The 22,665-nt window shown below is 59.0% G+C and overlaps 2 protein-coding genes across 12 annotated transcripts in view; one reads left to right on the plus strand and one right to left on the minus strand.

Moving 5' to 3' along the window:
- Positions 1-6,334, plus strand: part of SOX13 (SRY-box transcription factor 13) — a 38,158-nt gene extending 31,824 nt beyond the window's left edge. For 4 of the 11 annotated variants that reach the window (XM_059867662.1, XM_059867660.1, XM_059867661.1 and 1 more), the window contains exons 13-14: positions 921-1,137; positions 3,861-6,334. In XM_059867662.1, the coding sequence (XP_059723645.1) occupies positions 921-1,137; positions 3,861-4,134 (491 nt within the window). In that variant the 3' untranslated portion in view covers positions 4,135-6,334. The remainder of the gene's footprint in view (positions 1-920; positions 1,138-3,860) is intronic. The other 7 variants (XR_009489427.1, XR_009489422.1, XR_009489426.1 and 4 more) reach the window with 7 other exon arrangements.
- On the minus strand, positions 6,204-20,973 carry ETNK2 (ethanolamine kinase 2). Its single transcript, XM_059867665.1, has 8 exons — positions 20,761-20,973; positions 14,701-14,960; positions 13,602-13,739; positions 11,693-11,835; positions 10,516-10,599; positions 8,728-8,897; positions 8,115-8,188; positions 6,204-7,499 (listed from the first exon to the last, which is right to left on the minus strand). Exons 1-8 carry the CDS (start codon positions 20,971-20,973, stop codon positions 7,427-7,429), a joined length of 1,155 nt encoding a protein of 384 aa, XP_059723648.1. The 3' UTR covers positions 6,204-7,426.
- Positions 20,974-22,665: the final 1,692 nt, after the last annotated feature.

Raw genomic sequence — 22,665 nt, forward strand, 5'->3', positions numbered from 1 at the left:
GGGAATGAGATCCACGGATAGAGGATCCATTCTACATCCCATGGAGGGATGGGAATGAGATCCAGGGATAGAGGATCCATTCTACATCCCCTGGAGGGTTGGGAACAAGATCGTGGGGCAGGAGCCCCTCTGCAGCCCCTGGAGGAATGGGGACAAGATCTGGGGTTTGGGGATCCACTCTGCATCTCTATGGAGGGATGGGAATGAGATCCAGGGACAGGGGAGACCCTCTGCAGCCACTGGAGGGATGGGAATGAGATCCAGAGGCAGGGGATCCATTCTACATCTCCTGGAGGGCTGGGAACAAGATGCTGGGGCAGGAGTCCCTCTGCAGTCGCTGGAGGGATGGGAATGAGATCTGGGGATGGGGAATCCACTCTGCATGGCCATGGAGGGATGGGAATGAGGTCCTGGGACAGGGGACTCCTCCCTGAAGGAATGGGAATGAGATCCAAGTGTAGGATTCCCTCTGCATCCCCTGGAGGGATGGGAATGAGATCCAGGGACAGGGGATTCCCTATTCCCTCTGCATCCCCTGGAGGGTTTGGAACAAGATCTTGGGACAGGGGATGTGCTCTGCATCCCCCTGGAGGGAGGGGATGAATCCCGGAGGGAAGGTCAGGGAATGAGGGGATGAATCCCTGGAGGTGCCTGGAGAAGGTCTGGGAACGAGGAGATGAACCCCTGGAAATGCCCAGGGAAATCCAGGGAAGCTGTTCCCGACATTCCAGCAGAACCAGCTGCAGCGCATGGCTCCCACCAGCACCGCTGTAAATCCAGGCACCATTCCCACCAGCAACGCCATTAATTAACATCATTAATTAACCAACCAACAGCACCAATCAACCTCGGGGTGGGTTCACCCACGATCTCCTCGCTCAGGCAGGCTGTGAGCACGCTCTCCCCCTTTCCCCACGCAGGATCCCGCTGGAAATCCATGTCCAACCAGGAGAAGCAGCCCTACTACGAGGAGCAGGCGCGGCTGAGCCGGCAGCACCTGGAGAAGTACCCGGACTACAAATACAAACCGCGGCCCAAGCGCACCTGCATCGTGGAGGGCAAGAGGCTGCGCGTGGGCGAGTACAAGGCGCTGATGAGGAACCGGCGCCAGGACGCCAGGCAGGGCTACTTGATAGGGTAATGGATAAGGGGATTGATAAGGGGGGTTGGTAATGGGGGGTTGGTAATGGGGGACTGGTAAGGTGGGGTTGGTAAGGGGGGATTGATGAGGAACCAGTGCCAGGACGCCAGGCAGGGCTACTTGATAGGGTAATTGATAAGGGGATTGATAAGGGGATTGGTAAAGGGGGGTTGGTAATGGGGGATTGGTAATGGGGGTTGGTAATGGGGGGTTGGTAAGGGAGGATTGATGAGGAACCGGCGTCAGGACACCAGGCAGGGCTACTTGATAGGGTAATGGATAAGGGGATTGGTAATGGGGGATTGGTAATGGGGGATTGGTAAAGGGGGGATTGGTAATGGGGAATTGATGAGGAACCGGCGTCAGGACACCAGGCAGGGCTACTTGATAGGGTAATGGATAAGGGGATTGATAAGGGGATTGGTAATGGGGGGTTGGTAATGGGGGTTGGTAATGGGGGGTTGGTAAGGGAGGATTGATGAGGAACCGGCATCAGGACACCAGGCAGGGCTGCTTGATAGGGTAATTGATAAGGGGATTGGTAATGGGGGGTTTTTAAGGGGGGATTGGTAATGGGGGTTGGTAATGGGGGATTGATAATGGGGATATTGAAGGGGGGATTGATAAGGGGATTGGTAAGGGGGATTGGTAATGGGGAATTGATGAGGAACCGGCGTCAGGACACCAGGCAGGGCTGCTTGATAGGGTAATTGATAAGGGGATTGATAAGGGGATTGGTAATGGGGGGTTGGTAATGGGGGTTGGTAATGGGGGGTTGATATTTGGGATAGAGAAGGGGGGATTGGTAAGGGGGGTTGATAATGGGGGATTGATAATGGGGATATTGAAGGGGGGATTGATAAGGGGATTGGTAAGGGGGGTTGGTAATGGGGGATTGATGAGGAACCGGCATCAGGACACCAGGCAGGGCTGCTTGATAGGGTAATTGATAAGGGGATTGATAAGGGGATTGGTAATGGGGGATTGGTAATGGGGGATTGGTAATGGGGGTTGGTAAGGGGGGTTGATAATGGGGATATTGAAGGGGGGATTGATAAGGGGATTGGTAAGGGGGGTTGGTAATGGGGGATTGATGAGGAACCGGCGCCAGGACACCAGGCAGGGCTACTTGATAGGGTAATTGATAAGGGGATTGATAAGGGGATTGGTAATGGGGGATTGGTAAGGGGGGACTGGTAAGGTGGGGTTGGTAAGGGGGGATTGATGAGGAACCAGTGCCAGGACGCCAGGCAGGGCTACTTGATAGGATAATTGATAAGGGGATTGATAAGGGGATTGGTAAAGGGGGGTTGGTAATGGGGGTTGGTAATGGGGGATTGATAACGGGGATAGAGAAGGGGGGTTGGTAATGGGGGATTGATGAGGAACCGGCGCCAGGACGCCAGGCAGGGCTACTTGATAGGGTAATTGATAAGGGGATTGATAAGGGGATTGGTAATGGGGGGTTGGTAATGGGGGTTGGTAATGGGGGATTGATATTTGGGATAGAGAAGGGGGGATTGGTAAGGGGGGTTGATAATGGGGGATTGATGAGGAACTGGCGTCAGGACGCCAGGCAGGGCTACTTGATAGGGTAATTGATAAGGGGATTGATAAGGGGATTGGTAATGGGGGGTTGGTAATGGGGGGATTGGTAATGGGGATTGGTAATGGGGGGTTGGTAATGGGGGATTGATGAGGAACCAGTGCCAGGACACCAGGCAGGGTTGCTTGATAGGGTAATTGATAAGGGGGATTGATAAAGGGGATTGGTAAGGGGGCATTGATAATAGGGGATTGATAAGGGGATTGGTAAAGGGGGATTGGTAAGGGGGATTGGTAATGGGGGATTGATGAGTACCCAGTGCCAGGACACCAGGCAGGGCTACTTGATAGGGTAATTGATAAGGGGATTGATAAGGGGATTGGTAAAGGGGGGTTGGTAATGGGGGATTGATGAGAAACCGGCGCCAGGACACCAGGCAGGGTTGCTTGATAGGGTAATTGATAAGGGGGATTGATAAAGGGGCTTGGTAATGGGGGATTGGTGATTGGGGATTGATAGGGGGAGATTGATAAAGGGGATTGGTAAGGGGGCATTGATAATGGGGGATTGATAAGGGGATTGGTAAAGGGGGATTGGTAAGGGGGATTGATAAGGGGGGATTGATGAGGAACCAGTGCCAGGACACCAGGCAGGGCTACTTGATAGGGTAATTGATAAGGGGATTGATAACATGGATGGGAAAGGGGAATTGGTAAGGGGGGGTTAATAAAGGAGGATTGGTAAGGGGGATTGATAAGGGAGATTGATAAAGGGGGGGGTTGGTAAGGGGAATTTATGAGGGAGATTGATAAGAGGGATTGGTAAGGGAGATTGGTAAGGAGGAATTGATAAGGGGGGTTGATAAGGGACACCTTGTGCGCCCCACAGGCTCGGAGGGGTAGTGCTGGGGTGAGGCCTCACCTGGTGCCCATGGGGTTTGTGCCCACCTGGTGTCCATGGGGTGGGGTTCACCTGGTGACACCTGGGGCTCACCTGGTGATGTGAGTGGTGCCCACCTGGTGCCCACGGGGTTGCCACTCACCTGATGTCGATGAGGTGCATGCCCACCTTGTTCCCATGGGGTTGGTGCCCACCCACCCTGCACATAATTCCCCCCTCGAGGTGGCCAAGGGAAGCCCCCTGAGCCTTGTCCCCCCCCGCCGTGTCCCCCAGGCCGCAGGGCAGCCAGGTGCCCCCCAGCTCCTCGGACGTGCTGTACCCGCGGCCGGTGGGCGTGCAGCTGCCCCCTCCCCTCCTGGAGCATTACCTGCCCCGCGGCGTGGACCCCACCATGCCCGTCATCGTCAACACCCGCAGCCTCAAGGACGGCGACGCCGGGGACGACGGGCACTCGGTGCCCGAGGGGGACATGTACCGCTACAGCGAGGGCGAGGACTCGGAGGGCGAGGACAAGAGTGACGGCGAGCTGGTGGTGCTGACGGACTGAGGGGCGCAGGGGGTGGCAGGGCTGGCTGCCACCACGGGGCGTGTCCCGGCGGGGTGGCACTCGGCCACAGGGGAGCTGCCCACTTGTAGAAGGGTCCCACCAGGGTGGGCACCTGGGATTTTGGGTGGCAAGGACTGGCTTGGCCTTGCTTTGGTGGCACGTGGAGCCAAGGTCAGCCAGCCTGGCGATTTGGTGACGCTGTGGCTGCGGCGCTGTCACCCCTGAGGGGACCTGAGGCTCTCGTGCTGCAGGGAACCTCCAGAGCATCTCCAGCCCTGCAGCACCTGCGGGTCCTGGAGAGCCTCACCTGCTGCGCTGCTGGGCACGGCGTGGGGACATGGCAGGGAGACACAGGGTGGGGACACAGAATAGGGACACGGGATGGGGACACAGGGCAGGACACAGAATAGGGACATGGGATGGGGACACGGGATGGGGACACAGGACAGGGACACAGAATAGGGACATGGGATGGGGACACGGGATGGGGACACAGGACAGGGACACACTGGTCCCTCCTCTATCCTGGTGTGACCTCCCCTCCGCGCTTCCCGCTCGCTCTTTGGCGCCTGCCAGCGAATTCCCACCGAGCCAATTTTAGCTCCAGCCTGGCCCCGGCCCCGGCCAGAGGCTCCTCGGGGCCCTTTGTGCTGCTGGCAGCTCTGGCCCACTTAGGGAATAAAGAGGGGGCTGTTCCTGCCCTGCCAGCCGCCCCTCGGGGGGGACGTGCCCGCCTGGCCCCGGACACCTGGCCCTGCAGGCCGGGCTGCACCTGAGCCCTGCGGGGTGAGAGGGAGGGAGAAGGAAGGAACGGCTGTGAGGGGGAAAGGAGTGATGAGGATAAATGAGCTTGGTGTGGTCAGAGCCTGTTCCAGGGGCTGGGGTGTGGCTGGGCAGGGCGGTGTCCAGGTGAGAGTTCAAGGTGTCCAGGTGTGTGTGCTGTGTCCAGGTGTGTGGCAGTGCCCAGGTGTGCGTGTGTGGTGTCCAGGTGAGTGTGCCGTGTCCCTTGGAGTGGCAGTGCCCAGGTGTTTGTGCCATGCCCAGGTGTGTGTGCCGTGTCCCTCTGAGTGGCAGTGCCCAGGTGTTTGTGCCATGTCCAGGTGAGTGTGCAGTGTCCCTCAGAGTGGCAGTGCCCAGGTGTGTGGCAGTGTCCAGGTGTGTGTGCCATGCCCAGGGGTGTCTGTGGCAGTGCCCAGGTGTTTGTGCCATACCCAGGTGTGTGTGCCGTGTCCCTCTGAGTGCCAGTGCCCAGGTGTTTGTGCAGTGCCCAGGTGTGTGTGCCGTGTCCCCCTGTGCTCAGCCGCTCTCTCCCCGGCCGTGTCCCCGCTGTCCCTCCGTGCGCGGGGCTCCGGCACCTCCGTGTGGCAGAGCCGGGAACAGCCCCGAGCCTGGGACAGCGACAGCGCTGGGGACACCGCGGGGACAGGGACACCGCGGGGACTGCCACTGTGCTGGGGACACAGCAGGAGCTGTGACCATGGTGGGGACACCGTGTGAACTGTCACCACGTTGGGGACACTGCAGGAGCCGCGGCCACCTGGGCTCGAGGTTGCACAAGGTGGGCACCAGCCTCTGTCCCCTTGTCTCTCTGTCCCTTGTCCCTCTGTCCCCTTGTCCCCAAGCCGGGCTGGGGATCCAAATCTCAGCAGCACCAGGATTCCAGTGCTGGGGACACTGCCGTGGGGACATCCTTTATCCCAGGGGACATCCCTCCAGCCCCTCCCCTGCCCTTTGTCAGTGCTTTATTTATTCCCAACTCCCTGGGGAGGGACAGGGGTCCCTGGGGAAGGACAGGGGTCCCTGGGGATGGAAAGGGGTCCCCAGTAAGGGACAGGGGTCCCTGGGGATGGAAAGGGGTCCCCAGTGAGGGACAGGGGTCCCTGGGGATGGAAAGGGGTCCCTGGGAAGGACAGGGGTCCCTGGGGAGGGGTCCCAGCTCCAGGGCTGGGCCAGGTTGTGCTGCAGAGGGACTGGAAGCAGATGTGTCCCCTCCCCACAGCTGCAGCTCTTCCTGTGTCCCTCTTCCATTTCTTTTTCTTTTGTTGTTGTTTCATTTTGTTTTTTAAAGATTGTAAATATAGATAGAGCTTTATTTTGTTAATAAGACGACGAGTAACTTAACCTGTATATTTCACATCCCTGTTTACAATCCTTCCTCCCCCTGGCCCTTGGCACAATAAAAGTGACTTTTTGGAGCAGAGAGCGGGGCCTGGGCTTCACCAGGGTGGGGGTGAGGGTTGGGTGGGGACATCTCAGGGGACAGAAGGGACAGGAGCACCCCCAGAGCCTGGGGTGGGGGGGCCTGCCCCTGCTCCAGCCCCAAATTCCAGCTACCAGCAGCTTTTATTTCCCACTGAATCAAACACGGCTGTGCCAGCAGCCCTGGGGCTGCCTGGGGGAGGTCCCTGTGCCCGGAGAAGGGACAGTCACCTTGTCCCCACAGGCAGGGGGGGTGGCACAGGGCCCTGACTGCTGCGAGGAGCTGGACGGGGCTCAGCAGGGCAGGGGGAGGGGGGGTGAAGCTGTGCCCGGTCCTGGAGGGGGGCACCTCCGTGCCACCTCCTGCCAGGGGTGGGGACAGGCAGGACAGACCCCCCTGGATGTCCCCGGACCCCCTGACCCTGAGGGCAGAGCTGGGGGTGGGGGGGAAGCCACCGAGCCAAGGGGACAGTGGGGACAGGCAGGGGCAGCTGTGGGGACTCCCCGCAGGGGGGGGTGGGCACCCCGTGCCCACCAGCACCACTCCACTGGTGCCAGGGGCTCAGGGCTGGCCCTGCCCCTCTGCCCGCAGCTGCCACCCCTCGGGGACAAGGGTCTTGTCCCTGGGGCCAGCAGGGACCTGGGACAGCTCTGCTTTGGGGGTGGCACCCCGGTGGCACCAAGCAGGGCAGGAGGGGACAGTGGGGCAGCCAAAGTGACCAAAGTGGGGCGGCTCTGGGGGCTCTGAGCAGCCGGGGTGACCCCGTGTCCCCCTCGGGGCCAGCGCAGGGGGAGGGGACAGTGCCAGGCAGCAGCAGCAGTGCCAGCAGGGCACGGACCTGCCGGGCACCGGGGCCGAGCGGGGCTCGGCTTTAAGGCGGTGGTGAGGCTTCCTGCCGTGGGCTGGGGCCTCGCCGGGGCCCTGGTCCTCTCCAGCACCTCATGGTCCCGTCTCAGGGGTGGCCAGGCTCTCCTGGGAGAGGTGGTGGCCGGGCCAGGGCTCCTCTTGTCCCCCTTGTCACCGTGGCCAGGCCGGGCGAGGGGCGAGGGGGGCGCGAGGGCACGGCCAGGACAGGAGAGCTCGGGGTGGCCCCTACTTGGGGACCTGCAGGGCTGTGACCACTGGCTTCATCTTGAAGTACTGTTTAAACCTTAACTTTGCATATCTGCAAAGAGAGAGAGAGGAGGGATGGCTCTGAGCCACTCGTGTCCCTTGGGATGGCCGAGATTGTCCCTTGGGATCGCTGGGATCCTCCCCAGGGAGAGCTGGGATCTTCCCCGGGATCTTTCCTGGGATACTCCCCAGAGACCACCAGGATCCTCCCCAGGATCCTCCCTGGGATCATCCAAGGGACCACTGGGATCTTCCCCAGGATTCTTCCTGGGATCTCTCCCAGGGATCACTGGGATCCTCCCCAGGGACTGCCAGGATCTTCCCTGGGATCCTCCTGGAGATTCTCCCCAGGGACCACCAGGATCTTCCCCAGGATCCTTCCCAGGGACAGCCGAGATCCTCCCCAGGGACCACCAGGCTCTTCCCTGGGATTTTCCCCAGGATCCTCCCCAGGGATTGCCAGGATATTCCCCAGGGATTACTGGGATCTTCTCCGGGATCCTCCCCAGGACCCTCCCAGAGATCCTCTCCAGGATCCCCCCCTGGACCGACAGGATTCTCCCCAGGAATTGCCAGGATCCTCCCCAGGGACCACTGGCATCCTCCTCGGGACCCTCCCCAGGACCCTCCCTGCCCATTTCCCCGGGAGCAGCCCGTGGGCACTCACCGTAAGAAATTAAAGTCTATGGTGGAATATTTGTCCTGGATCAGGCCCCAGCAGGCCCAGAAGAAATGGGACGCCTGCAAGGGGCAGAGCAAGGGTCAGGGAAGGGCCATGGGGGCAGAAACCCCCGCGCCCCAGTCCCCAGGGCTGTGACAAGGACAGGACACGGAGCCACCGCGGGATTTTTGTGCCCTCCAGAGGCTGCTCCTGGCTGGAGCTGGAGCTGGAGGCAGCAGGGAGGGTGCTGAACATGGGCTGCCACCCCTGTGCTGCCCTCCCGGCAGCTGCAGCCGGGAAAACAGGGAATATTTCACCCGAAATTTCCAGAAAATCGGCCGGGGCCACCCTGGCAGGCAGCAAAGAGGATTTCCTCACTCCAGCCGTGCCTGACCCCTCTGAAGGGCTGCCCAAGGCCACCCTGTCGGGCACAGCTGTCCCCAACACACCCCCGTGACCTTGCCCGGGGGCTCAGGCTGGCCCTGTGGCACAGCCTGTCCCCGATGTCCCCAAGCCCTCAGGCTGGCCAAGAGCAGAGGAGAACTCCCTCACTCCCTCATCCCCCGGGTTGTGTTTTCAGCCCTGGAGCAAGGCCAGCTCCTTCCTCCTCCTCACTCACCAAGGAGAACTTGTTCACTTGCACGTAGAGGGTCTCCAGCTCCTCCTGGGACACCTGGCTGTCACCTGGCTGGCCCTGGGTGAGCTCCTTGTAGGCCTGCAGGTAGGAGTGCAGCCACTGCAGCTGCGTCTCCTTGCTGGGGTAGAGGCCATAATCCACCTCCTTCACACCTGGGGGGACAGGGGGACACGGGGGGGACACGGGGGGGACATGGGGGGACAGGGAGGGATTGGGTTCTCCACGGCAAAGCAAGGAGAGCACAACCCCAGCCAGGCACAAACCCAGGACCAGCTGCTGGCCCTCGGGGTGAGGAGCCAGGACTGGCACCCCAGGGGCATCCGGGTGCCCAAGAGCAGCAGAGACCCCGCTGTGACCAAGGGCAGCCCCGTTTCCTGCTGTAGGATTTGGGGTGCAGCTCCCTCCTCCACCCCCAGGGATGGGGAGACACCGTTTCCCATCGTGGGATTGGGGATTCAACTCCCTCCTCATCCTCAGGGATCAGGGGACACCAGGACACCCCATTTCCCAACATGGGACTGGGGACAAGTCCCTCCTCCATCCCAGGGATGGGGAGATCCCATTTCCCACCCCAAGACTGGGAATAAAACTCCCTTCTGCACCCCAAGAGATGGGGAGACCCCATTTCCCAGTGTGGGACTGGGAATGCAACTCCCTCCTCCATCCCAGTGACAAGGACACCCCATTTCCCAGTATGGGATGTGGAATTCCCAGTAACAGGGACATCCCATTTCCCAGTATGAGACATGGAATTCCCAGTAACAGGGACAACCCATTCCCAGTATAGAGCGGGGGACCCCTCCCTCCTCCATGCCAGCAGCAGGGCCCCCCTGGGCCGGGGCTGGGGGGCTTTGGGGGTTCCTGGGCTGGGGGGCTCTGGAGGTCCCTGGGCTGAGAGGCTCTGGAAGTCCCTGGGCCAGGGCTGGGGGCTCTGGAGGTCCCTGGGCCAGGGCTGAGGGTCTCTGTGGGTCCCCGGGCTGGGGGACTCTGGGGGTCCCCAGGTCGGGGCTGGGGGGCTCTGGGGGTCCCCAGGCTGGGGGTTCTGGGGATCCCCAGGCTGGGGCTGGGGGGCTCTGGAGGTCCCCGGGCTGGGGGCTCTGGGGGTCCCTGGGCTGGGGCTGAGGGTCTCTGTGGGTCCCCGGGCTGGGGGGCTCTGGAGGTCCCTGGGCCAGGGCTGGGGGGCTCTGGGGGTCCCTGGGCTGGGGGGCTCTGGGGGTCCCCGGGCTGGGGGCTCTGGGCGTCTCTGGGGGTCCCTGGGCTGGGGGCCTCTGTGGGTCCCCGGGCTGGGGGGCTCTGGGTGTCCCCAGGCCGGGGTTGGGGGACTCTGGGGGTCCCGGGCCAGGGCTGGGGGGCTCTGGGGGTCCCCAGGCTGGGGGCTCTGGGCGTCTCTGGGGGTCCCCGGGCTGGGGGTCTCTGTGGGTCCCTGGGCTGGGGGGCTCTGGGGGTCCCCGGGCTGGGGCTGGGGGGCTCTGGGGGTCCCTGGGCTGGGGGGCTCTGGAGGTCCCTGGGCCAGGGCTGGGGGGCTCTGGGGGTCCCTGGGCTGGGGGTCTCTGTGGGTCCCCGGGCTGGGGGGCTCTGGGGGTCCCCGGGCTGGGGCTGGGGGGCTCTGGGGGTCCCCAGGCCAGGGCTGAGGGTCTCTGGGGGTCCCTGGGCCAGGGCTGGGGGGCTCTGTGGGTCCCCAGGCTGGGGGGCTCTGGAGGTCCCCGGGCCGGGGCTGGGGGGCTCTGGGGGTCCCCGGGCTGGGGCTGGGGGTCCCCGGGCTGTCCCCACCTGCGAACTCGTTGAAGTGGTTGCCGATGTCGAAGGCCTGGTAGTTGCAGCCCGTGTACTCGTAGTCGATGAAGCGCACGCGCTCTGCGGGGACAAAAACTGTCAGGGGTGGGGACAGAGGGGACACAGAGCGGGGATAAAATGTTTCAAAAATCCTGGGATAGTCCGGGGAGTTGGGAAGAAAGGTTGGGGAAATGTTGGGTTTTACTGGATGGTGCGAAACTGCGCCCGTATTATTATTTAATGACTACGATAAATGAAATTATTATATGATATGATGAATTATAGATTATAAATATGATAATATTATATGAGAGATATGATAAATATTATAAATTTTATAATGTTTAAGGTAATTAAAATGAAATGTTTAAATTTAATATTTAAATATTAAATATGGCAATATTTATAATATAAATATGATATATAAATATTATGTATAAATATGATGTATAAATATGATATTTAAATATTATGTATAAATACAGTGTATAAATAAAATATATAGATATGATGTATAAATATGATGTATAAATATGTATAAATATGATTTATAAATATGATGTATACATATAATGTATAAATATGATGTATAAATATTATGTAACAATATGATATATAAATATTATATGGAAATATAATATATAAATATAATATATAAATATAATATATAAATAAAATATATAGATATGATGTATAAATATGATGTATAAATATAATGTATAAATATAATATAGAAATATGATATATAAGTATGATATGTAAGTATGATGTATAAATATGTATAAATATGATGTATGAATATTATGTATAAATATGTATAAATATGATGTATAAATATGATGTATAAATATGATGAATGATCTAATTATTATATGCAATGATTGTTTGATAATTAGATATAATTATTATTTGATTGGAACAAGAATCATGAGAAATTATGTTTGTGGGGGTTTGATGGAAATTACAAAATCCATGCTTGGATGAAATCAATGTAGACAATAGAACAATATCAGTTTAATAATTAATATTAAAGTATAAAAACGTGTCCATCCCGAGCCCATGTCAGATTTGGGTCTGTAGCCCTGACACCCAGAGCTCTCCAATACCGGAATCACTCTGTGACTGCTCCTGAGTGACAGTGACACGGCACGGGGCCACCCCCGGGCGCACACACCTCGCGTCCTGTCGTAGATGATGTTCTTGCACAGGAGGTCGTTGTGACACAGCACCACGGGCGACCCCAGCTGCGACAGCGTCTCCTCCATCCAGGCCAGCTCCTGCTCCAGCGCCTCGGGGCTGGGCACGTCCCGCGGCAGGCTGAGGAGGGGACAAAAGGGACAGGGTGGCACCGCTGCTGCTCTCGGGGAGCCGCCCCGGGGCTCGGCGGTGGTGCTTCCCCGGTTTCCAGAGCTTCCCTGGGGGCTCAGGGGCAGAATTTCCTCCATTTCCAGAATTTTTCCAACTTCCAGAATTTCCCCAACTTCCAGAATTTCCCCCACTTCCAGAATTTTCCCAACTTCCAGAATTTCCCCCACTTCCAGCACTTCCCTGCGGTCACAGGAGCAGAATTTCTCCAGAATTTTCCCAGTTTCCAGAGCTTCCCTGGAGGCTCAGGGGCAGAATTTCCTCCATTTCCAGAATTTCCCCAACTTCCAGAATGTCCCCAACTTCCAGAATTTCCCCAACTTCCAGAATTTCCCCAGTTTCCAGCACTTCCCTTGGGCCACAGGGTCAGAATTGCTCTTCCCTGACTTCCAGAGTTTCCCTGAAGGATCAGGGGCAGAATTTCCCTGGATTCCAGTGTTTCCCTGACTTCCAGAGCTTCCTTGGGGCTTAGAAGCAGAATTTCCCCAGCTTCCAGCATTTCCCTGGAGGCTCAGGGGCAGAATTTCCCCAACTTCCAGAACTTCCCTGAGGTCACAGGAGCAGAATTTCCCCAGTTTCCAGCACTTCCCTTGGGGCTCAGGGGCAGAATTGCTCTTCCCTGACTTCCAAAGCTTTCCTGGAGGCTCAGGGGCAGAATTTCCCCAGATTCCAGAATTTCCCCAATTTCCAGTGTTTCTCTGAGGTTACAGGAGTAGAATTTTCCCAGTTTCCAGCACTTCCCTTGGGGCTCAGGAGCAGAATTTCCCTGGATTCCAGTGTTTCCCCAAATTCCAGCACTTCCCTGAGGTCACAGGAGCAGAATTTTCCCAGTTTCCAGCACTTCCCTTGGGGCTCAGGGGCAGAATTGCTCTCCCCCGACTTCCAGCGCTTTCCTGGGGGCTCAGGGTGCAGAATTTCCCCCTCTTGCCTTCCAAACGACCCCACTCATGACACAAGGCAGGGCTAACCAGGCTGGTTTCGGGGAGGGGACCAGGTTTGGCAGCCAGGCAGCCACCCCACCTCGGCCTCAGCGCGTCCCCTGTCCCCAAAACCCCCACGCCCACCCCCCAAATCCACCCGGCGCTCTCTCCCCCAGCACTCCGGGGATGTTTTGGACTCTGGTAACCTCAGGAGAGGTTCCAAGAAGAGAGCTCGTTAATGATTGCCTAATTGGCCGCGAGGAAGGTGCAGGGTGGGTAAAGTCTGCCCGGGGCTGAGAAAATCCCGGCTGGCTCCTGCCGCGGGTTAATGATTGCCCTGCCCGGGGGTCGTTCACCTCCTGCGCCTCTTGGGGCTGCCCCAATCCTTCCCGGACACCCCAACTCTCACCTGCCGGGCCAAACCAGCCGCCCCAAAAAGGGGGATGGGTTTGGTGGGAAGTGAGAATTGTGTGGTTTAATTTCTAGAGTTAATCGTCAGCTCAGCAGGGCTGATTCTCCCGGGAGGAGGAGGAGGAGGAGGAGGATTGTTCCAGCAGTGGGAAGCTGTGGCTCCAGCTGGATCCTGCACACACACATCCCAGAGCTCCAAAAAAGCTGAAATCCCCCCCAAAGTGGCAGCAGGAAGGGGTTGGAGCTGCTCCAGGCTCTCTGAGAGGGATCCAGCCCCAAATCCAGCCCCAGATCCTCGCAGAGGCTTTGCCTGGGAACCTCGGCCCGGAGGGTGGGCAGGGGGTGCCCGAGGCAGAGCCTGGCTCTGTGGGGTCCCTCTGCCTTTACCTGGCGTTGGATACCTTTGGGCTGAGCTCTGTCTTCACCAGGCTGAGGTATTTGTGCAGCTTCTGCCACAGGATGGGCCTGGGCAGGCTCCCGTTGGCATGGATGGCGTGGACTCGGGCCATCTCCCGGGCCACCAGCCTGGCATGGAGCACAGGAGAAGGGTGAGGGCTGATCCCAAATCCTCAAAATCCCCCCCTGCAAAATCCCCAGAAGAGATTTGGGGGTGTCTTCAGGAGGATTCCCTGAAAATCCTGCTTAAAACACAGGGTGAGCACAGCTGAGCCCCCGTTCCATGTCAGGGATTGGCCTCGGAAGCGTTTCAGAATTGTCATTTTCAGGGTAAATTCAGCCCTAAACTCTGCTTCCCGAGGAATTCCAGCTTCCCAGGAAACTTTAATTCCAGCTTCCCATGAAACTTTAATTCCAGCTTCCCAGAGAACCTTAATTCCAGCTTCCCAGGAAATCTTAATTCCAAATTCCCAGGAAACTTTAATTCCAGTTTCCCAGAGAACCTTAATTCCAGCTTCCCACAGAACCTTAACTCCAGTTTCCCAGGAAACCTTAATTCCAGCTTCCCGGAGAACTTTAATTCCAGTTTCCCAGAGAACTTTAATTCCAGCTTCCCAGGAAACCTTAATTCCAGTTTCCCAGGAAACTCTAATTCCAAATTCCCAGAGAACCCTAATTCCAAATTCCCAGAGAACTTCAATTCCAGCTTCCCAGGAAACTTTAATTACAGCTTCCCAGAGAACTTTAATTACAGCTTCCCAGAGAACCTTAATTCCAACTTCCCAGAGAACCTTAATTCCAGCTTCCCAAGAAATACTAATTCAAGCTTCCCAGGAAACTTTACTTCCAGCTTCCCAGCAAACCTCTCTTCACCAAAACCTGATAAAAATTGGAAATTTGGTAATTTTGTCAACTCTGGCTGCAGTTTGACCCATTCACCCCCCGACCCCCATTTCCCCCAGGACTGGGCACACCAGTGACCCCCACCCGTGGCAGTCAAGGAAGAGCTGAAAACACAGCACAAACCCCCAGAAAACTGGGAAAAAAACTAAGGGAGAACCCCCAGATCCCAGCAGAATACCCCACCCACCTGAAGATGTGGGGATCCCTCACGTGGTCGGGTCCCAGCGCGATTCCCGGCAGGAATTGGTAGCAGAGCCCGTTCTGGAAGGCGCAGTAGAGGTCGGGGGCGCAGCCGTGGGCTCGGAGCACCTGGAAATTCCTCAGCTCCGCCTCCCTGTCCACCAGCAGTTCGGTTTTCCTGCCGTACACCCGCACCAGCAGCGCGTCCGCCATGCCCTCGTCCGTGTAGCAGGCCACCAGCTTGTTGGTGATGCCATCGGTGAAGAGCTGGGTGGGGACAGACAGACACGGCGGGGGTGACACCTGGGCGAGCCTGGCAAGAGGGGAACCCCGTGGGAAAACCTCGTGGGAATGGCAAGAATGAGGAAAAGGAGCCAGGCAGCACAGCCAGGAAAACTCCTGGGGGAGGGAGATGAGTTTGGGAGGAGTGAGGCTCAGGGCTCTGCTGGCACAAGGGGTGGTTTGGGTGGAAATCCTGTTCTTTTTCACCTGGGAGCTCAGGAACAGCTCAGGAACACCTCTGCAGGCAGAAGGGGTGGTTTGGGTGAAAAATCCTACTAATTTCAAGTGGAGTAGCTCAGGAACACCTCTGCATGCAGAAGGGATGGTTTGCGTGAAAATCCTGCTAATTTCACCTGGAGCAGCTAATTTCAGGAAAATCCTGCTAATTTCAGGAACAGCTTTGCAGGCAGATGTGGTGGTTGGGGTGAAATTCCTGTTATTTTTCACCTGGAACGGCTCAGGAAAACCTCTGCAAGCAGAAGTGGTGTTTTGGGTGGAAATCCTGTTATTTTCCACCCAGAACAGCTCAGGAACATATCAGGGATATCTCAGGAACAGCTCTGCAGGCAGAGGTGGTGGTTTGGGTGAAAATCCTGCAAATTCTACCTGGAACAGCTCAGGGATATCTCAGGAACAGCTCTGCAGGCAGAGGTGGTGGTCTGGGTGAAAATCCTGCAAATTCTACCTGGAGCAGCTAATTTCAGGAAAATCCTGCTAATTTCAGGAACAGCTTTGCAGACAGAGGAGGTGGTTGGGGTGAAATTCCTGTTATTTTTCACCTGGGAGCTCAGGAAAACCTCTGCAAGCAGAAGTGGTGTTTTGGGTGGAAGTCCTGTTATTTTTCACCTGGAACAACTCAGGAACATATCAGGGATACCTCAGGAACAGTTCTGCAGGCAGAGGTGGTGGTTTGGGTGAAAATCCTGCAAATTCTACCTGGAACAGCTCAGGGATATCTCAGGAACAGCTCTGCAGGCAGAGGTGGTGGTCTGGGTGAAAATCCTGCTAATTCTACCTGGAGCAGCTAATTTCAGGAAAATTCTGCTAATTTCAGGAACAGCTTTGCAGACAGATGTGGTGGTTGGGGTGAAATTCCTGTTATTTTTCACCTGGAACGGCTCAGGAACACCTCTGCAAGCAGAAGTGGTGTTTTGGGTGGAAATCCTGTTATTTTCCACCCAGAACAGCTCAGGAACATATCAGGGATATATCAGGAACAGCTCTGCAGGCAGAGGTGGTGGTCTGGGTGAAAATCCTGCTAATTTCACCTGGAGCATCTAATTTCAGGAAAATCCTGCTAATTTCAGGAACAGCTTTGCAGACAGAGGAGGTGGTTTGGGTGAAATTCCTGTTATTTTTCACCTGGGAGCTCAGGAAAACCTCTGCAAGCAGAAGTGGTGGTTTGGGTGGAAGTCCTGTTATTTTTTCACCTGGAACAGCTCAGGAACAGCTCTGCAGGCAGAGGTGGTGGTCTGGGTGAAAATCCTGCTAATTTCACCTGGAACAGCTCAGGGATATCTCAGGAACAGCTCAGGCCAGATGTGCCACCAGCACGCTTGGCACGGGAGCAGCCCCAGGAACATCTCCCAGGGGGAGGGGGGGTGGGGAGGGAATCAGCGTCAATTGGCACGAAATTAAAAAAAATCATAAATAAATCAAGCACCCAACGAGGCTGAAAACAAGGCCGGAGCAAACACCACACCCCCCCATCCCCTCCCCCGACCCTCCCCGCGGGCCGGGGCGCTGATAGGCGGGGATGTCGCTGCTGGGGACATCTCGTGTCACCGCTCTGATGGCTCCTCGCAGATGGAAAGGGAGTTTTGTTCTCCCGGAGCTCCGCCTTGGCCGCCTGCCCGCGCACATGCCGGGGCTGCTGCTGCTGCCGCCCGCGCCGGGCTCCGCGCCCCATCCCGCCGGGATTTGGGCACCTCCGGGACATCCGAGGGGGTTTGGGGACCTGTCACCCTTTAGAACACTCCTGTCCCATTGTCCCCGTGCCAGCCCCGGGGTGCTGCGGCTCTCACTGGACAGGATTCCTTCATCCTGCCAAGATTTTGGGAAGCTCCGGGGCACTGAGGGGATTTAGGGACGTGTCACTCCATGGGGAATCACCGCCATTGTCCCCCGTGCCAGCTCCAAGCTGGACACTCCGGGGTGCTGCGAGTCGCCATGGGAATGATTCCTTCATCCCACTGGGATTTTGGGCATTTCCAGGCCATTGAGGGGGTTTGGGGATGTGTCACCCCACAGGAATTCCCTGTCCCATTGTCCCTGTGCCAGCTCCAGAGTGCTGCAGCTCCCTCTGGAAATGATTCCCTCATCCTGCCAGGATTTTGGGCACTTCCAGGGCATTGAGGGGGGTTGGGGCTCTGTCACCCCACAAGAAACCCCTGCCCCATTGCCCCCCACGCTGTGGGATGTTCAGCTCCAAGCTGGGAACTCCGTGCCTCCCATGGACATGATTCCCTCATCCTACTGGGATTTCAGGCACCTCTGGGGCACTGAGAGGATTTAGGGCTCTGTCACCCCACAGGAAACCCCTGTCCCATTGCCCCCCAGAGTGCCAGCTCCAAACTGGGCACTCTGGGGTGCTGTGGCTCCCCCTGGGAACGATCCCCTCACCCCTGTGGGATCGAGGAGCTGGAGCAGGAGGGGGGAGAGGGCTCCTGCTCCGGCAGCCGTGCAGCTCAGGGATGGGACGGATAATTTTAGACATCCCACTCAGCAACCCACGCTCCCCTATAGGGTTCCTATATATAGGGCTCCCCGAGCAGCCTCCCAGGGGAGACTCCAGGCACTGGAATGAGACCCTCCAAGGCAGACAGGGCTGACACCCCCATTCCACAGCTGGATTTGGGGTGAGCAGTGCGAGGTTGCTGCCCCATCCTCAGGGGTGCTGCCCCTCAGCCGTGGCCAAACCTTCCCAAGCTGCTTTTCCCCAAGCTGATAATCTGGGTTTCACCCTGGGGCTCAGCTCTTTCCTCCTCTTGTCCTGCCAGGCCCCAGAGGTTGGAAATTCAGGCAGCAGAGGTGTCACATCCCATCCATGCAGGTGTCACCATGTGGGTCAGCCGCAGGTGAGTGGCTCCACATGGGGTGAAATCCTCGGTGCTGCTTTGTTTTGCTGCCCCACAGCCTGGGCAGCCCTTTCCAGCAGGTTTAATGGGATTATTGAGCCTTATCCCCCCTGAATTCCAGGCCGCCGACTCTGGAGATGCACACGTGGCTCCTGGGTGACCTGCAGGGACTGGCTGGGTGTGGGGGTGGCTCCCAAGGGTGGCGGTGGCTGCCTGGGGGATGCCTGGTGCTGTTCCCTGTGGATCCAGGCTGCAGCCACCCTGCTGCCACCCCAGATCCTTCCCTCCTGCAGCCGGGTGACAGCAGGGACAGAGGGGAGGAGTGACACTCCTTGAACTTTGCAGGGATTAAACGCAAAGCGAGTCCTGTGCCAAAGCGCTGGGGGGAGGCAGCAAAATCCAACTGCTGCTGCTTCACCTGCCAGGAGAATCCCTCAGCATTCCCAAAACACCACCGTGCTGCTGCCTCAGCACCCCCAGCCTGGGCTGGCCACCAGCAAGGCAACTTGTCACCAAATCTGGGCTAAAAACATCCAACCCTGCACGGCAACCTCACACGGCTTCGGCTGAGGGATGGAGGGATGGAATGCATGGATGGAGGGATGGAGGGATGGAATGCATGGATGGAGGGATGGAGGGATGGAATGCATGGATGGAGGGATGGAGGGATGGAATGCATGGATGGAGGGATGGAATCCATGGATGGAGGGATGGAATCCATGGATTGAGGGATGGAAGGATGAAATCCATGGATGGAGGATGGAATCCATGGATGGAGGGATGGAATCCATGGATGGATGGAGGGATGGAATCCATGGATGGATGGAGGGATGGAATCCATGGATGGAGGGATGGAATCCATGGATGGAGGGATGGAGGGATGGAATCCATGGATGGAGAGATGGAATCCATGGATGGAGGGATGGAGGGATGGAATCCATGGATGGATGGAGGGATGGAATCCATGGATGGAGGGATGGAATCCATGGATGGATGGAGGGATGGAATCCATGGATGGATGGAGGGATGGAATCCATGGATGGATGGAGGGATGGAATCCATGGATGGATGGAGGGATGAATGGATGGAGGAGTTTGTGCTTCCCTGCAAGTGTAGAGGGCAGACTCAGCTGCACGGACATTCCTCGGGGATGAGGAGCAGGAGCTCTGGGAAGCGAGCACAACCGGGAGCACACGGCAGGGCAGCCCGAGCTCCCAGATCCTTCTTGCCGCGTTCCTGAGCTCCGGGAGATTTTCCCGAGCCACCGGCACAGCCTGGTACAGCCCCCGCGAGGTGCTGGGAACGGGGCAGCGCTCCAGGGCACCGGGCAGGGAATGGGATCGCTAATGGGAACCAGCTGAGGCCCCTGGCCCGCTCCATCCCATCCCAAGCGGCTCCTGCGAGGGGAAACGCGGGAGGAGGGAAAGCAACCGAGGGAAACACAACTGGAGGGTTTTCCCTCAACTCCTGAGTGTTTTTTGTTTTTTTTTTCCTTTCTTTTTTTAAATTAAAAACACACGCCCGCACACCCGAGCTGCTGCGGAACACTGACCCCTGCGGAGCCTGGATACGGCGGAGCCGGGGTCCCTCCACAACCACCGAGCTCTGCGAGCAGAGCGAGACATTTCCTGCCCGGCAAACTCCAACTCCCAGCTTCCTGCCCGCTGCCATCTGCCCTTTCAGATGGCTTTTCCTGCAGCTTCTTGTATTTAATTACACTTGGCTATTAATACATTTTTAATGACGGGAAGCGTGTGCCTTCGGAGGGGACACTCGCTCACGTGCAGACATTTAAGGGCACGCAGTTCCAGCCCCTCCACGCTCCGGTGCCCAGCGCCAGGGCACAGCTGAGGGCACCACCGCCACCAGCCTGTGTCACCGCAGCCCTGGCCGGAGCGATTCCCACGCCAGCAAAGCTCTCCCAGCAAAGCCCTGGCAGCCCCGCACAGCCGAGCCCTGTCCCGTGCCAGGAGCCCGGGACTGGTGTCCAGCTCCCACCTGAACTGGGGCTCAGCCCCCGCAGCCCGGGAAATGCGGGAGACAACAAATATCCCAAACAAGAAGGGCTCTCGGGAGCAGCCGCTCCTGCGGGCACCCCTCGGCAGCCAGCCTGGGGACACTTTTGTACCCACGGCCACCGCTCGGTGACCACCCCAGGGGTCTCTAAACCTCGTGTGGGAGGGGGGTGCGATGGGGGTGTCATAGCTTTGCACAGCTGATGAACCTTCGGTCATGCTCTGGGCGCAGAGGGGAGACCCAGCGGTGGGAGTACGGGGTGTCACATCCTCTGGGTCAGGTCCTACAGCCCCCCATGGTGAACCCCACAACTCCCCGCAGTGAACCCCACGGCGCCCCTTGGGTGAGCCCCACATCCCCCCTCGAACAGATCCGGGAGTCCCCCGGGTTAAACCCTACAGAGCTCCCCTATAGCCCCCAGGCTGAGCCCCACAGCCCCCCTAGGACGGACCCTCTAGCCCCCAGGCTGAGCCCCACAGCCCCCCTAGAACAGACCCTATAGCCCCCAGGCTGAGCCCCTCAGCCCGCCTTGAGCTGCCCCCACGCCCCGCCGGGGTAAGCACCGCAGTCCGCTCAGACAGACCCGAGAACCCCACACCCGCCCCCCAGCCGGGCTCCGCAGCCCCAGCGGGCGATCCCCGGTGAGAGCGGCCGCCGGTTCGCTGGCCGCCGGCTCAGGATCCCCGCCGTACCTTGGTCTTCACCGTGGCCGGCTCCCAGGCGGGTCTCAGCCGCCGCACGATCCGCAGCGCCCCGGGCAGCACGTCCCCCTCGTCCACCGCAATGCCGAGGTGTGGCACGGCGGGGGTCCCGCCGCCGCCTCCCCGCTCCGGCCCCGGGCAGTCGGGGCAGCGGGCGGGCGGTGCGGCCATGGCCAGCTCCGCGCTGCCGGAGCCGCGGCCCATGTGCCGGGGGCTGCGCGGGGCCGGCGGCCGCGGGGAGGAGCCGCCGCCGTTGGGAAGCCATGAGTCACCGGCCCGCCTCCCGCCCGCCTCCCCGGCAGCGGCGGCAGCGCCCGCACCGGCACCGGCACCGGCACGGGGGGCAGGGACCCGCATCCTACCGGGACCGGCACTGCGGACAGGGGATCCGCATCCTACCGGAACCGGGGGCAGGGACCCGCATCCTACCGGGACCGGCACTGCGGGCAGGGGATCCGCATCCTACCGGCACCGGCATCCCGGGCAGCGGGTCCACATCCTACTGGCACCGGTACCGCCGGCAGGGACCCGCATCCTACCGGGACCGGCAACCCTGGCAGGGAGGGACCCGCACCCCCCGCACACCGAGACCCGGGCACCGCACCGGCACCGGCACCGGCACCTGCACCAGCGGACCCACACCGGGACCTGGGCAGCGGATCCGCGCCCCGCCCGCACCGGTATCAGCGGACCGGCATCCCACCCGCACCGGGACCCCAGCGCCCGACCGGCACCGCATCCTGGGCAAGGGATCCGCACCGGGATGGGGCATCCCACCCACGGCGTCCTGGGCAGCGGAGCCCCGCCCGGCCAGCACCGGAACCAGGACCAAGACCCCGCTCTGCCGCAGCTGCTGTCGGTGCCTCCCCCACCCATTCCCTCTCAGCCCCCCCTGCAGCCGCCTCCACACCCAGATCCCCTCCGCACCTGCTGCCGGCGCCTTCCCCATCCATTCCCGGAACCCCAAAGCCACCCCAGAGGATCCGCACCGGGACCGGCACCGCCCCCGCCACACCCCGCGCCCCAATCCCACCCTTCCACCGGCTGAACCCCTCCGCCGTCCCGGGGGGCTCCGCGCAGCCCCCAGTCCCTCCTTTGGATTCACAAAGGATGAGGAGCCACGCACGGGATGCGCTCCAGCCCCCAGAGCTCCGGGCGGGACGGATCCCCTCGGAATAACCTCTCCCACTGCACCTTCCGTAGGGATTCACGGCTGGGCTGGGAAGAGGTTTTGGGGGTGAAGACAGAGCGGGGTTTTGCCTCTGGCAGAGCCCCCGCAGCTGCCGGACGCGGCTTCATTATCGGAGGAAATAACAGCGTCACATGGGCGGCACCGCAGAGTGCCCCCCTCCAAAGCCCCCAGCTGGCCGTGCCTGAAACCAGCCCAACGGACCGCGGAGACCTGGGGAAAAATCATTTAAGGAAAGGGAGCTGGGGGACAAAAACCCCGCCGGGCAGTTTCCCGTGTTGCTAAAAATAGCCCCAGCCCTGTCAGTGTTAATGGGATGGGCATAATTGCTGCCGCGCTTTGCTGGGCTGAGCGCGGCCTAATTGCTCGGCCGGAACGATCTGATCCGGGCTAGCGGAGCCCCGCAGGCAGGGCCGCCGCATCCAGCGGGAAATTGTCCCCGGAGCAGCGATTAGAGGTGTTAATAGCCCGGCTTAAGGGGCCCGGCAGCGGCTCGGGCGGATTTTAACTCCTGCTGCTTGAACCGAGCGCGCGGAGTTGGAACAGAACCGGCTCCACCAAAACCAGCCCGGTCTAGGCCGGGCTGGGCCTTTTCCAGCTGAGGGATGTGGCAGAAGCCGCGGCGGGGGCTGAAGGCACCTTTTGCGCCCACTCGAGTCTTCTCCAGACTTGGCCTCGGCTGTGGAGAGCAGGGCAGAGGAGGTTTG

This window comes from Haemorhous mexicanus, chromosome 25 (genome assembly GCF_027477595.1).
Source record: "Haemorhous mexicanus isolate bHaeMex1 chromosome 25, bHaeMex1.pri, whole genome shotgun sequence".
NCBI lineage: Eukaryota > Metazoa > Chordata > Aves > Passeriformes > Fringillidae > Haemorhous > Haemorhous mexicanus.